Source organism: Anticarsia gemmatalis, chromosome 1 (genome assembly GCF_050436995.1).
Source record: "Anticarsia gemmatalis isolate Benzon Research Colony breed Stoneville strain chromosome 1, ilAntGemm2 primary, whole genome shotgun sequence".
In the NCBI taxonomy this organism is placed as follows: domain Eukaryota; kingdom Metazoa; phylum Arthropoda; class Insecta; order Lepidoptera; family Erebidae; genus Anticarsia; species Anticarsia gemmatalis.
In genome coordinates this window covers 2,317,098-2,332,295 of record NC_134745.1, presented here as the reverse complement: position 1 = coordinate 2,332,295, position 15,198 = coordinate 2,317,098, and the positions used below count along the sequence as shown (strand labels likewise).

The 15,198-nt window shown below is 34.8% G+C and overlaps 4 protein-coding genes across 4 annotated transcripts; 1 reads left to right on the top strand and 3 right to left on the bottom strand.

Moving 5' to 3' along the window:
• Window positions 1-469: 469 nt before the first annotated feature.
• LOC142984157 (uncharacterized) lies at window positions 470-1,985 on the bottom strand. The gene is made up of 2 exons (XM_076131969.1): window positions 1,876-1,985; window positions 470-1,648 (listed from the first exon to the last, which is right to left on the bottom strand). The coding sequence occupies exons 1-2, from the start codon at window positions 1,967-1,969 to the stop codon at window positions 495-497; spliced, it is 1,248 nt and encodes a 415-aa protein (XP_075988084.1). The 5' UTR covers window positions 1,970-1,985; the 3' UTR covers window positions 470-494.
• Window positions 1,986-8,192: 6,207 nt separating this feature from the next.
• On the top strand, window positions 8,193-9,186 carry LOC142987524 (uncharacterized). The gene is made up of 2 exons (XM_076136343.1): window positions 8,193-8,327; window positions 8,640-9,186. Exons 1-2 carry the CDS (start codon window positions 8,255-8,257, stop codon window positions 9,116-9,118), a joined length of 552 nt encoding a protein of 183 aa, XP_075992458.1. The 5' UTR covers window positions 8,193-8,254; the 3' UTR covers window positions 9,119-9,186.
• LOC142987514 (uncharacterized) lies at window positions 9,177-10,364 on the bottom strand. The gene is made up of 2 exons (XM_076136331.1): window positions 10,230-10,364; window positions 9,177-9,971 (listed from the first exon to the last, which is right to left on the bottom strand). The coding sequence occupies exons 1-2, from the start codon at window positions 10,297-10,299 to the stop codon at window positions 9,304-9,306; spliced, it is 738 nt and encodes a 245-aa protein (XP_075992446.1). The 5' UTR covers window positions 10,300-10,364; the 3' UTR covers window positions 9,177-9,303.
• A 1,788-nt stretch (window positions 10,365-12,152) lies between these two features.
• Window positions 12,153-13,897, bottom strand: LOC142983458 (uncharacterized). The gene is made up of 2 exons (XM_076130741.1): window positions 13,820-13,897; window positions 12,153-12,853 (listed from the first exon to the last, which is right to left on the bottom strand). Exons 1-2 carry the CDS (start codon window positions 13,884-13,886, stop codon window positions 12,207-12,209), a joined length of 714 nt encoding a protein of 237 aa, XP_075986856.1. The 5' UTR covers window positions 13,887-13,897; the 3' UTR covers window positions 12,153-12,206.
• Window positions 13,898-15,198: the final 1,301 nt, after the last annotated feature.

Below are 15,198 nucleotides of genomic sequence, written 5' to 3'. Positions count from 1 at the left end.
ATGTTAAGACCTTCTACAAACAAACAAAAACCTCTTTATTATATTCATATTCCTATGTCTCGGCCCCTTAACAACAAAGCTTTCTTTTTTCTCAGGCGAAGTGACAAATTTTTGCTATTACAATTTTACAGCTATCATTAATATGAAATTCTTTTATGGTTGGCTTGTTCTGTGTTCAATTTGAGTCATAATTTTATTCTTAATGCTATTCATATAAGTTTGATGATTTACAATGAGACAACTGTTAATTTTGAGTACCTTCTTATGGGTATTATAGTTTATCAGTAAAACTACGGTTTGGGGACCTTCCGTACATAAACCATCAAATCATCTCTCTCGGTAGACAGAATGAGCTAACTCTCTATACTTACACGTAAAAAACTGAGTTATTTGTCTTTTAGTACAAATTATAGAACTTCATTCCAAGCATATCAACGTTTCTTCTGTCTCTGGTTAAATAAAACAAATATGGCATTCAATCATTTATTCCAAAATCATCGCCAGAAATTAAAGAACGGACTGAAACTCGGGTAGTACCATTGTGGTTTGAACATGTCGTATTTTGGCTGCGTCTGCTTGAAAATATCCTTCTCAAACCATGGGTCCTGCATCCTAGTTTGAATAGTAGGCTCTGGGATTCTCATATGAGAGAAGGGATCTTCAAATTTCATGTTAAAAGGGTCCGAAATTTTCATATTGGCGAAAGGATCGGAAATTTTCATATGCGGAAAGTCCGTTATTCTTGGATGGTAGTAATTATCTGATATCCTCGTATTTATAACTGGATCTGGTATACTAGGGAACGTAGGGAAGGGTGGGAAGTAGATATCGTTCATAATCGGCTTCATATATGGTGCTGGCCAAGGGTTAAAACTCGCGACAGCTGACGCAGGTCCTGCTTTGCCATTAGACGATGCTGAAGAGGACACGGAGACAGATCCTGGTAAGATCCTTATAGTTCCTGACACTCCATCACCTTGCCTTGTAATTGTGATAGGCATGGGCATCTTCCCGTCCACAGACTTGAAAATGAAATTTCCTTTGTCATCTGTCTTGACCATAGAAGAGTCTACAGGTGGGTAAATCTTTATGCCATCCATGGAGGATACTCGGCCATTCCTGGAGTCTACACCAGAGAAACTGGCTATAGCAACTGCTCCATGCTTTCCTGTAGCGTGTGAAAATATTCTGACTGCAGGAGCTTTCGTGGTTGTTGAGTATCTCCAATTTGTTGTTGGAGGTGGTTTCCAGTCTTTTGTTGGGGTAGGTTGTTGTTTTGTTGATGTTGTTTGAAGCCAGCTCGGTGTTGTTGTCGGCTGTTTCCAAGTAGCTGTTGTTGGTTTCTTCCAGCCTGTTGTTGATGTGTCTTTCCAATTACTAGTTGATGTCTGCGGTTTTATTGTTGTTGTTGAAGTCTTCCAGCTAGCTGTTGTTGGCCGGTTCCAGGTCGGTGTAGATGATGTTTCTATCCAATTTAATTTCGTTCTTAGTTTCCAACTAGGAGTTGAGCTTGGTTGCTTAGAGCTGATAGTTGAAGTCGGTGGTTTCGAAGTAGTGGTCGTTGGCTGTCTCCAACCAGTCGTTGAAGTTGGTTCCTTCCATTTGGTTGTGGTGCTAGTCGTTCTGAACTTGTAGTGGTTAATTTCATCTGAAAATAAAAATAGATATCGTTAAAATAAGGTGACCTAAATAAATTTGTTAAAGGAATATTTTATACAGGTTTTATTTACGCGTAAGCAATAATTTTTTATCGCACCTCCGATCAGTCACCTTTAGCTAATAAGTCTCAACATTAAAATAAAAAACAGGTTATCGAATCAAAGATTTATTAATTTAACTTTATTTTTAACAAATTATAATAAATGTAACAGTTACCTGCTCCGATTGTAGCTAAAATAAAAATATAAACAACAGAAACACGAACAAACTTATTCATGTTGCAGACCAAATAGAAATGCATGACAAACATCGATCTCCCACTTTATATCCTCATCGTAAAATTACAAGTTTTCGACTTTATAGCAGAAGAAACGGTTCTTATACACAACAGAACGTCTCAAAATAATTTCACTACTATTATTTTACAATTACGGTTTTGATTATCACTATAGAGTTGTTCGTCGTAATGATACAGTGAGGTACCAAACCTAGGCAATTGTGTAGCAATTATTTTTTTCTCAGTGTGATCGTGTAACTGTATTTTTTGTTAACAAAAGCTGTTATTGAAATATAACATTTTAATAGCGTTATTAGTATACTTGTGCTAAATTTGACGGACAAAGATCATTCAGAGAGTTAGATTGATTCTAATGTGACTTTTGAGTTCATAAAGGTTACCAATACGTATGAATGAACTTAAGGTAACGGTGTTTACATTAAATTAATACACGAACATTATATGGAGCTATTTGATTGATGGCTGATCGATCATTGAAGTCAATTACGTATCTAAGCTGGCATTTTTGTTACTTTGGTTATGGGTGGGCTGACGTTTATTAATAGCACTTACTTCAATAGTTACGCAGTTCGATTATAATAGAGCAAGGATAGAAGCGTCATATTTTCAAATTGATTAGCTTGTTTTAATATAAATTCGAATGAAGCAGAAGAACTAAGGACAGTGGCGAAGTCTTCAATTAAATAAACGTGCATGAAACAGAAAGGAGAATGTTTATAATATAAGTAAGATAAGTAACGTGTGGACATATTTGTTTTTTAGAAATAAGAGGATCTTTAAATTGATACTAATGAGATTTTAGTAGAACAGCGTAAAGTATTTGTTATCATGATCGAAAATTCGTTCGAATTGTGACAACATGAATTCCGTTTCACATTTTTACCAAAATAAACATATTAGAATTAAAATTAATTCTCAATTATTAATTTAAATGGTGACAATACTGTTATTTGAAAATTGGAGCGTCTCTTGGAGCCATCTGTATCGTTCGTTTGTTTAAATGCTTTTAAAAACTACGTGTCATTAAGCAGCCAATTTATATAAAATATCGGCAAAAACTTGAAAAACCGCGTCCAGTAATAGAATATATCAAAATATGTTGCGAACTAGTTTTAACACCAAGTTTTTTTATAGTCTTTAAACAAATCGTCGCGCGCTACCTGTTTTGTTACTTTCTTTTGTTCTTAGTAAATGTGGTCGCATATTATGCTAATGTATATCATCACCTCATACTCGGTGTTCATATTTTTTAAACCGATCAAGTTTCATCTAATAATAAACTCTGTTAAAGATGATCCCTTACGCTGACTACTGGGGTGAGGAAAATAGACTATAATAACACGCTCAGCAAGTGAAATATTCTCAGAGATTTCATTACAATAAGTTGTATAGTGAGGTGAAGTTGGAGAGTAAGGTCATGACATCTGTTTAGCTACTTACAACTACTGTCATCGTAACTGTTGGCCATACTATTGATAAACTTTCTTCCAATGCTTCCAAAGCGTCTCTATGTACAACATCCGCAGCTAAAGTTATTTTCGGCAACCAAGAGCGTATAATTTGCAAACCGACGCAAATTTATCAAATCCATTTTCAGAGTCGACAATTTGCCAACGTAAATTGCAATTAGCCGCCGTGCTTAGATTATATCGGCGCCTAGGTTTTTACACCAAGAGCTATGTTTAGTTATAATCGATGTCTAACGGTTAAACCTCTATCGCCGTCTATCAACATTTGTCTGCTTATTAATCCATTAGAGATTGTGGCAGATCATTTGTCAGGCTGTGTAAGGTGAGAGAACCATTTGTTGGTTATCCAAAAAAATAAGTTAGGTACACAAACAGTCTGTTTGATAGCTTTTGGGTTAGGTTTTCACAGCTTAAATCTGATCTAAATAATAGGCCGAAGTAAATTTAAGCTTGGAGAAGGACATTGCAGTTTAGTAATCGTAGTAATATTATTTTAATACGAGTAATACAGATAATATTGTTTACAAGTACAGGTATAGTATAAATAAAGTAAAAAATCTTATGTTATCTTGTTTTTACTGTGAAGGGAGAGCAAATATAAGGAAGAAAAAGAAATCTCTCAAGACTATTAGGAGAAAGTAAATAATTTAATACGGATTTGTTTACACAGAAGCTGTTTTTTCCATAAAATATATCGATTAACTAAATACAGAAGCGATAAATCTAATTTTGCTTTTTAGTATAGATTACTTTTATATTTCACTAAGGTGATTATTTACATAATTTACTGACCGAAAATAAATAGAAAACACTTATTGATTTTCTATAAAAACTAATATTGAACTTGTAAATTGATTAAAGTATCAAGATTTATAGATATTAAGCCGGAAATGAAATTTTAAACTTATTTATATTCAGATCAAAATCATATGAGTGCTTAAAGAAAAATGAAATATTTTTAATTTGTTATATTCAATACGCATACGATTTGCTCAAGTAATTTAGTGTAACTTAATATTTTGATACTTTAACATAAATTATAAAATTGACACTTATTAATGAGATTTCTAAGTTATTGATTATCTATTAATGAAATTTTATTTATTATTTGTAGAAAGTAAAAAATCATAATTTGAATATAACCTAAGGCTTAATGCAATTTAACCAAATTTAGTGTCCTTGATAATGTAAATAAATCATTGTAACGACATTTAAAAATGAGATTTTAATATTATAATCCGTTTTAATTATGATAATTACATTATTTATTGTTAAAAGAAAGTTAAAAAACACGCTCATTTGGGTTAATTTAATGTAGAAGATAGAAGAAAGAAGTTAAAAATGGAAAATTAAATGATTAATGTTAGGATTAGGGCTAACTTTCGAAAATATTAAATTTATTTATGATCGCTTTTTACATATCCTTTAGTGATACATTATTATAAGTAAAATATCTATCTCAGAACCTAATTAAAACATGATATCGTTTATACTAGGGACATCACTTTTTTCGTGTCAAACTACTTTATAAAAAACAAAATCGATTGTTTTGTAGAAAAAAATATTTCCGAAAATCAATGTGAGCTAAAAAATAATCTTAAATATATAAACAAATTGTAAAAAATATTCCTCGATAATTTTAAATTAATTTTAATGTTTTTTTTTTGGACGACAATTGTATTTTCTACCCTTTGGTACAACAAAGTGATGAATTAAACAAATATAAACATTACCGTTTCAATAATATATGCTAATTATTTAATGATCTCGTATGAAGAGACATGCATTATGTATTCAGATGTGAAGTTGAACAAGTTCAAGTTCATGGCCACTATTACATACACATAGGTACGACCGGTTTCAATAAACTATCGCCAGTAAGAAATAAACCGTATTTTAAGTAAAGCGGAGGGCTAACTACCCAATTCTTGGAGATGGACAGTTTTATTATTTTAATGAATTGCTTGGATGTAACAGGTATTAGTATCAAACTAAAGAAAGCCTTCGAATCTATTGTATAAATTGAATTGAGCATTTTCAGCGTGATCACCTACTTATAATCAGTTGCAGCTGAGAGTTGGCAACTGAAAATTGTAGTTGGGATGATGGTTTATTTGAAACACCTACTGGTTATGATTGTATTTCAGCTGGTTGTATGGTGCAGCGAACACCATCTTACTTTTATCGACCGCACTACGACACACAGGATTAACCCCCGGTTTCTGAGTTCATTTAGCTGTCGTTTATCTATTCAATAGCGTTTAAATTCTTATAAAAAACGCTATTGAATAGATAAACTACCGCTAAATGTATCTCAGAAACCGGGGGTAAAACATGTAATTAGAAACAACATAATATGGTTCAATTAAATGCTGTGCCACTTAACAAGTCCGTGATGAGAATCTTTCTATTATGCTTATTCGTTCGCTTTTTCTCTAATTTTCGCGGTAGAGCAAGCATTTTATGCGTCATTACACAGTAATAGAGACGATACAGTCATACATGTGATAAACATGATAATTAGATGTCATTGACCTGACACCTCAATTAACTAATATGTATTCTTCTATCGATCTCCACACGATTTGTGTAAAGTAATAAAAAGTTGACCCTCACACATTTTTGTGATCACTATAGAGCTTTACGTAGATTGTTATTCTACTCGTAGCATTTAGTCTGCTAATGCTTTGCTTAATGTTAAAATGATTAATTTCAATCAAATCTTTTTCTTAGTCTTTCTCAAAATGCTCTTCCCGCATTGATTGGACAGGCTCCTGCTCTAAGGATAAGACCAACTTCAGTTGATGGGATGACAAAATATGCTGCTTGCCAGAATTGCCCGAATGCTCTCTGAAATTTGGCTCGACACGCTACCGCGTTTCTAAATCGTTTACTTAGATGTAGGTATTTTAAGTGTAATCACTTTTTTATGTCAATATATTGATAAATAAGATAGTGCTCTCCAAAATGCGGCTTATAATTTTGTCCACCGTGTAAATAAAAATATCCTCGTGTTTAGTAAATAGTGTAGATGACTCACGTCGTGTCTTATATCTTATATTTTTTTAACTACTTAATGCCTGATAAAATATTATTACCAAAAAGTTATTCGTGATAAATAATTCACACAACTTGAAGGCGTTTCAAATATTTCGAGTTAAAAAAATCCTTCGTCCTTTTTGTTTTTGATTGTTAATAACCATTTTTTGTACATCTGACCTTCTCCGTTTAATATAATTCATTATTTTCCAAGGTACTCAGTACACCGTATTATGACCTAATGCAGAACGTTGTTAAAATACTATTTTGAGTATCCTTTAAAGTAAAGTATTTATTTACCGTCACCTAGTGAATTTGCCGCCGCAACTTGCATAAACATTTTGCGTAGCCTTGTGTGTTTTACACAGCCGATGTTTCTTCTGATTTTCACATTACTTCTTACAATTTGTTAAAGGTTTTAAACTTAGCGAGTAACGGAGATTCTTACAGAACTTCATGATGATCCATTTATTTGGATTAAATGTTAATACTTGTAATAAAGTCATATGCCACACACAGCTTATAGCAACGGGTTAAGTGTAATCTCCTGACATAGTTCTCGCACATTTTACGTACAAGCAAGAAGTGAACTACAATATTTCAGGCGTTTAGATTGTAAAGCTTCTAGAACAGTTTTTGTGCAGGCGTTTATAACTTACGAAAATAATCTAAATGTGGAAATTAAATTGCGGTTATGCATTTTCTTTGATTTATTCATATAATTATATATTTATATAATTATTGATTATTATTAATATTAAGTAAGACTACTTGCTGTAGTAACCAGATAAGTAACAGTATCGCTCAAAATGAGGCTCTCATTGAAAACCAGCGCTGCAATATCTTCGTGGTATTGCAGCATATAGCTGAATGAGGGCCTCATTGTTGGCAATACGTGCACATATTGTTCTCTTTTTTTTATTGTATGTATTTGTTTATTGCCAACAATAAAATTATTTTCATTTCATTTCATTTCATTTAAAGTTTCAGGCCAAGAGCAGGTAAGTCGTCGTAAAAGGGTACATATAATTAACAAGTTATAAAACAATTGAGCTATACTATTGATTCAGGAAACTATTTTATTCTTTGGCGACCTAAACCACTGCGCCACGGAGGCAGTCTACTAGAGGAGTAAACCATCTAGTTGAGTTTAGTTAGTATAGTTATTGCAAATGAAAACTAATGCATTGCAATGACAAAAAAACATCCTTTAGCGCCTAAGCTATTGGCAATAACAAAAACTTAAGTTGCTGAAAAAAAATCTTCTGGAAAACTTTTTCGGATTAGTGGCTCTAGATCTACGTACATCTAATTCAGTACCTAAGTCTATTATTTTTTGTAAGCTCTATCCTCTCTCAACGTGCAATAAAAACCTTTATTTCATCTCATAAAACATTGCACATTCGCAAGATCAAAATCTTAACAACATACCAACATTTTAAAACGGAAGGATAACGTCAGAAGCTCACAACGTTTATCATCTTGAACCGTTACCGTCGCAGCGAAGTGCACACACTTGGACCATAGTCAGTGTATTAATACCTGTCATGCAAGTTATAGCATTGAACTCGGCTGCAGGCTCTTAGGCTACATGATTTACTAGCCATCTGAACTTAGATCTCTATCTCTCAATAATCACGTTTGAGCTTCGAGATAGTTCATTCACCCTACATGGACATATACCATCATCGGCACTGCTCGGACCATAGTTCCTATATAAACCGTTCATTGTGCTTCTATCACTTATTTGTTATAAGATTCTAAGTAATAACTACAAGGATTAGCGACCATGTTTGTTTTTAAAGCTTTTGTTTTGTTTTCGACTTGTGTTTTTACTAATGCAGTGCCCGTTGTGTTCAAAGGTAAGGTTTATGTTAATTTTTGTGTTTTGTTTGCATGTTTTTCTAGTATTTTATTGTTTATTTATTTAGATTTAATTTACTCTTTCGAATTAAGATAGTTATCTTTTGTTCGAAAGTCTATTAGTTGGTTAATAAAATGTCGTGTGTAGGCGTTAGTTTTATTGATGCTAATGTTTCCCAGTGTTGATCTTTTTGAAATGTTATTTCACTAAATGTTTTCAATAAAGTAGTTTATCAGAAAAAGAATAAAAATATAAAGATTTATTTTTATTTTTTATATTAGATATTAAAATGTTTAAATATTATTTTCAGAATCCACACCGAATGGAGAATCGATCGTGTCAATATCGTCATCTGATCCGAACGTTGAGAGGTATTTGAGCCAACAGTTTCAAACTCGATCAGGCTTTACACAAGTCAAGAGTGATCCCAACGAGAATGTTCAGCGTATCCCTGGTGCAGTTCACTCGAGTGTCAGCATAGCTGTTCCTGGCAAGGCTGTCGCTGGAGGTGGCAGGAGCTTCGCGTCAGCATCAAGTGGACCTTTCCTACCAATATTCAGCTTCCCAATCAACCCTGACTTCGGATTCGACACCTTCCCGGATCTTAAGCACTGGGTGCGCAATGTCGAAAGCTACTATGACCCTGCTTTCGCTGGTAATGGACAAATCAACACTGTCACCGCGATCAACGACAATGGCCATGTGTACGGTAAGGTCAACACTGTGACGTTCGACAACAGAGCCAAGAATCTAACACCTTACGACAACAAAGTTCATAATAAGCAATAATTTTGTACAACTTGTATTAGTGATAACAGGCATTGTGATGGTTTAGTAATAAATACAATTTTTTAAAAATCACTGTTGTTTATTGATTTTTCACACGGTACACTCGATTGGTAAAGATATTGAGACAAGTATAATAAATAATAAATGTCGTCGTCTCAACATCTTTTCACAATATCACAAGTGGTTTAGTAGAAGCCTGTCTGTACGGCGTGGGAGTGGGCGGCCTGGAGTCCGGGGCCGTTGATGCTGGAGGCACCACTGTGCTGGAGGGTGTTGCCACGCTGCTGGACGGCCTGGGCGGTGCTGGCTCTGAAAGCTCCGTGCTGCTCAGCGGCGGACACAGCGTGAGAGTTGTAGCCCAGACCCCTGGTGTGAGCGGAGGAGATGGCGTTCTGGTGTCCGAATCCGTTGTTGACAGCGGAGGAAGTAGCAGATCCGTAACCGTTGTTGACGGAGGAGATAGCAGACTCGTATCCCAGACCACGGAGGTTCTGGGCGGAGGAGAGAGCCTGGCCACCGGCGGAGTTGGCGGAGGAGGTAGCGGAGTTGTAACCACCGATGTTCTGGGCTGAGGCAACAGCGTTGTTGTAGGTGGGGCGAGCGACGGTGTAGATGGGCTGAGCCTGGTACACGGGGTAGTTGTTGCCGGAGCTAGCGATGCCTACGCCGCGGGCGTAGGAGCCGTCAGCAATGCCGACACCGCTGCCGTAAGCCTGACCTTCACCAGACTGGAAGGAGGCTCCAATGCCAGTGGAGTGCGAGATTCCACCGATGTTGCTGCTGAAACCACTTCCGAAGCCATAGGAAATGCTGGGGGCACGGCCGACCCTCACGATGGTGCCAGGAAGGACTTCTGTAATACAAATAATAAATTGATTAATTATTATGCAATGAAGAAGTGCATGTCGCAAATGCACTGGATATTTACTTTCACTGTTACTCATAAAACACTGCATTTGTATCTAAAATATCAATGGAGTTCATGACCCCGATGTACTACTGCATAAAAATATGTTAATTAAATGTTCAAGTCGACATTGACATTGATATGATGAACCATTACTTTGCAAGTACAATGTTAAGCTCAATTGCTATTACATCACAAACTTACCGTTGAACCAGATGGGTACTGCATTGCAAGCAGCAAGTACGGTGGCAAGGACGATGATTTTGGCGGCCATTTTTGTTTGTCTCTTCCAAGGATGTCTAGACCTTTGCACAGGTGGTTGTGGATACTTGTGAAACATTCCCCCCAGCTTATATACTAAACACATGATCCCCCCCTACTCAAAAAACTGACTGGGTCACCACTACACCCAAAGCCATTGACACTCATAAACAAAATTTATCTAACGAGTTACGGTAAACAGTTTTGATGGGTACAGGTGATCCGATACCATAAATTGTTCAGAGTATCATCTTTATTGATAAAATCACTGATTAATTGGCAATAATAAAATGTGAGGCAGTTTTTAGAACTGAAGTAAGGATGCATCATTTACATATTTCTTGAATTAAAACGGTTGGCGGAAAGCGTTATATCATTTTTAATTATCTCTTCAAGCTTTTTGGAGTAAAAAGTTTAGCATAAATGTCAGGATTTAAGTTAATAGATTGAAAATCAAATAGTAAGAGTCACGAATGTTAATCAAGTTTGTTTGAGACAGCCGATGTTGAGACAGTTTTGTAAATCATTATTTAAATGCTTTCCTTCTAGATTTGTTACTGTTTTTGATGTTAACTATCCGTTTTCTTAATGGCCATAAAACAGGAACCTGTCCCGTAACTGTTTAAGATAATTTCGGTGTCGTAGTGACCCATGGTAACCTTATGTAGTTCAACATATGGTGCGGTACTGTGCGAACGAGTTTCCCCATAAAACAACATTATAAATAATTAATTGGAAAGCCATATTAAACATATTAAAATTGATGGGTTCATCCATTTTTATTTGTTTTCTAACGACATCTAGATGAGTAGAATTTCTAATTAGATAATATGATTTTTAATGCTTGATTAGGCGATTATTGCTTTCATAAAGTGACAGCCTTAGGAGGTAGGTACTGATGTTTAGCTTTGTGTAAGTCTAAGTCTGAGATTTAAATGAAAGAGTTATGTTACCATGTCAGTTATTCTTCGGTAGCTATTTCTGCAGTGGATTTTATTGGTAGTACCTACTTTATGTTCGTGATGTAATCTCTTTTAAAGCGTGCTAATTACCAGCTCCACAAACTTTTTCATTTATGACTAGCTAAGAATAAAAAAAAATATAAATTATAGACTAGATAAGTTTTTTGCAAATAAAGCAAAAAGTACGAAATCAATTTTTAATGATATATTCTATTTACAAGTCACGAATATGATTAAAAATGCATTTTCATATGTAACTCGATCTAAATGTGCAATCAAAACTAATGATGCTCCGTCTATATAAGATCGATGATTCAGAAAGCATGTCCCGATACAAAATAGTTCAGGTCATAGACCCCACATATTCAGTAAATGATCCAAAAACTATGCAAACATAAAAATTCTTAATTTTATAGAGGATGTAAACGATTTATCAATATTAAGCCTTTATATGGAGCTAAATCTCATCAAGTTTGATATAAAATCGTGCACAGATTCATTTATAGCCAATAAATATATTAATCGGAATAAAAAAGACAAAGTTACGTCATAGTACAGTTTATTGGATAGCAAATAATATAAATATTTTCGAAAAAAATACATTTATTTTTAAATAATTTTCATTTAGTATACGTAATCTTAATATCAAATTACATTGATTACAGCTTCATATGGTAATTAAATTACATTATTTTGACACATAACTTTACTGTAGAAACAAGTTATAGAACTTAAAAATCCCATAGTGTAAATATTACAAAATGAAAACAGTTGAATGGAAATAAATAACAGAGACTAACAAAACAATATAGACTGAGCATAAAAATAACGAAAGAAAATTAAATGAAACACGAAGTTTAAGTTAATATAATATTTCTACTAAAAATAACAATCACAGTGAGACAACACATCTTAGCATTAAAATCCTAATTCCTATAAACTACTAAGTCGATTTCGATTAGCTTTTAGCTTCAGCAGTAGCGGTAGATCTCGCGAAGGCACCAGCACCACCACTAGCACTTCGTTCACCTTCATCATATTGATAACCATCGTGGTCGTCATGGAAACCAAACGGACCTTGATAACCATAGCCTCCACCGTTGGGACCACCAGAATAATAGTTGCCATTAAACTGGTTATTGTGGGCAAAGTTGCCGTTGTCGAAGCCTGGCCTGTAGCCTTGGTTATAGCCTCCGTAGCCCTGGTTATAGCCGCCGTAGCCTTGATTGTAGCCGTGGCCCTGGTTGTAGCCTTGGTTATAGCCGTTGTATCCTTGGTTGGGGTAACCTCCATTATATTGATGGTTGTTGGGGTAATAGCCATTGGCGTGACCACCAGCTCCTTCGTTAGCAGAAGACTGTGATTGACTTATAGCGATATTGATTGGTGGGTTCCCGTAACCTTGATTGTAGCCTCCATGGCCCTCATATCCTCCCGGATAACCGCCATAGCCTTGGTAGCCTCCGTAACCCGGATAACCTCCAAAGCCGCCATATCCGCCTTGGCCGCCATAACCTTCGCATATGCCGTATTTACGACATAATTTCTTCTTATGAAGAGTGCGAGGCTCACGTACTAGGTCAGCTTGTGTATCTGCTGAAACTTCTGAAAACAGAAAAAATAACGTATTAATAAGCTGTATATTATAAGTGAATACAATGATGGTCCTGGGTACTTTTCCCACAGTGAAGTATTTTTTAATTTTGTAGATATTGTCTATGGACAATTGCTATGCGTTTGGGTGCATTTTAGTTAGATGTCAAAAAATCTGAAATCACATCCAGAACCGGGGTTATATTTTTAACAAATAAAACGGAACTATCACCATCCGGGACGTTTGCTATCAAAACGTGTCTTCACAATTTCTAGGGAAGTAATAAGTCAAAATTAGCACTAACCAAAATTGCTTGCCAAAACCAGTTTAGTAATAAAGTACCTTTGTCCCAGAAGACGCCTATTCAAAAACTTTCATTGATCGCTGACATTTTAATTCCAAATATGTTTTACGACCATCATACAAATTATATTTAAATTAAAAACACCATTATGATGGCTATCTTTGACGGTACTCATGTTCCAATATTCTTCATAGTAAACGTGTTCAATTGCTATGTATATGTAGGTATATAGAACTCACGTTTTGGTAATTAGACCTCCCGGTAGAGTCTTAAGAAAGTGTGGTTTTAGTTACCTAGGTCGTTTGATGTCTGAAATTACTTGAAACGGATTATGTTACAGATTTTAGTTATGAAATAATTATATTGTAGACCGTTACATTATCCTCTCAAATTTTGTTGAGAAAGGCTTTGACAAATCAAGGACAATTTTTATTGAAATCAATATAAAACGAGCAACATTATTGCATTGCAGGAAAAAGCAAAGTTTTGCAATTTGCAAATATGATTTTTACAAGTTGAAAACCGTAACCCAGAATGAATCACATTACTAGACCGAAACCCAATTACCTACTATAAAGGGACCATTACAGACAATTACCTAACGGTCACGGGATTTTATCGATAGTTCGTGACACCGCAAATAGATTATAGTGTATCGACAAAAAATTACCACCTTCGGTGAAGACCTGGCCCAATCCCGCGACGGCGAACACGAGAAACAATAACCGAAAACCAGACATAGTTTGTTTATTGTTTGTTCCGTTAAATGTGGTTTATTTTTTGCGAGAGCTTGTTTTATAGGTCGGCGAGACGAGGCCGTGCCCCACGCTTCAAGACATTGGGCTTTATTAGGTAAAAATCCCACGGAAGAGTACATTTCAAACAATGTATCGGCGAAACGGAAGTTTGTATACTCATTTAGTTTTGCATAATTTAGCATTGTGATGTAGACTTGAGCTTGACTTTCGAGTTAACCTGTTCTTGATAATGCTGGTGACTTGTACTTAGTGAATTGCTTGAGGGCGTCGCGTCGTAAACAAGTCACTTTCTTTTCTTCTATATAATATGGTGATATCTTTATTTTGTTAAAAACATGACCTTAGTTTAGAACAGCTTTATCAATGCGTTAATTAATGGATTGTTATGTAATATGCTATTATTTATCATTTTTATAACAAGTTATTATAGAATAGTATAAATCTTGCTCAAATAACACAGGCTTAAAAGCAAAAATTAAAAATGTTGACAAATTCCTTTTTTGTCGGCAGTTCCTCTGCAATAAACCTTTCTAAAATAAATATTACCGTAGCTTCTATAAATCTTGTGAGATCTAGAGATATGTTATTAAGCTAAGAACACATGTTCGAGATTATCTTTCACAGAAATTAATCATAGTTTAGAAGTCTATCCTTAAATCATGCACAATTATCCTAATAATTTACTCGTAAAATGTAGGTTCCTACGGATTTATATCCAGTTGTCTGACAAAAAAGATATGCAGATACACAAAACTTTGTAAAAAGTTGCCGATTACGTTAAGAATGCGTTCTTTTCATTATGTTTGGCAGATCATGTCAATACATTAAAGGTTATCATTAAACCGATAATCTCTAGACTGTAATTAATACTCGACTAAAATTGCAGATTATTGCAAAATATTATGCAACAAATTAATTCTAAACTAAGTTTTAACTCACAAAACTTACGATTACGTCAAACATAAAGTTTGACGTAAATTTCTGCACTGTTTTTTATTTTACTTTTTTACCACTGACCCTGCTAATTGTAAGATTTCCTTATGACTTTTTTATATGAAAGCTTAGGACCTGAGTACACAAACTATTTATCTAGAGAAAGAGTAATGGCAAGCAAATGTAATTGTTTCAGGCAAGTGGCTGTGAAAATTGTCTCCTTAGATAAATGATTGATTGCTCTTATTCGCATTTCTCAATTACGTTAGGGCGAGAATGCAAACAAGCATCTAATTATGCAACTGAAGCTGACTAGACTTATCAGAAAAGATTAGCAATTGAGAATGTCATATGTTTTCTT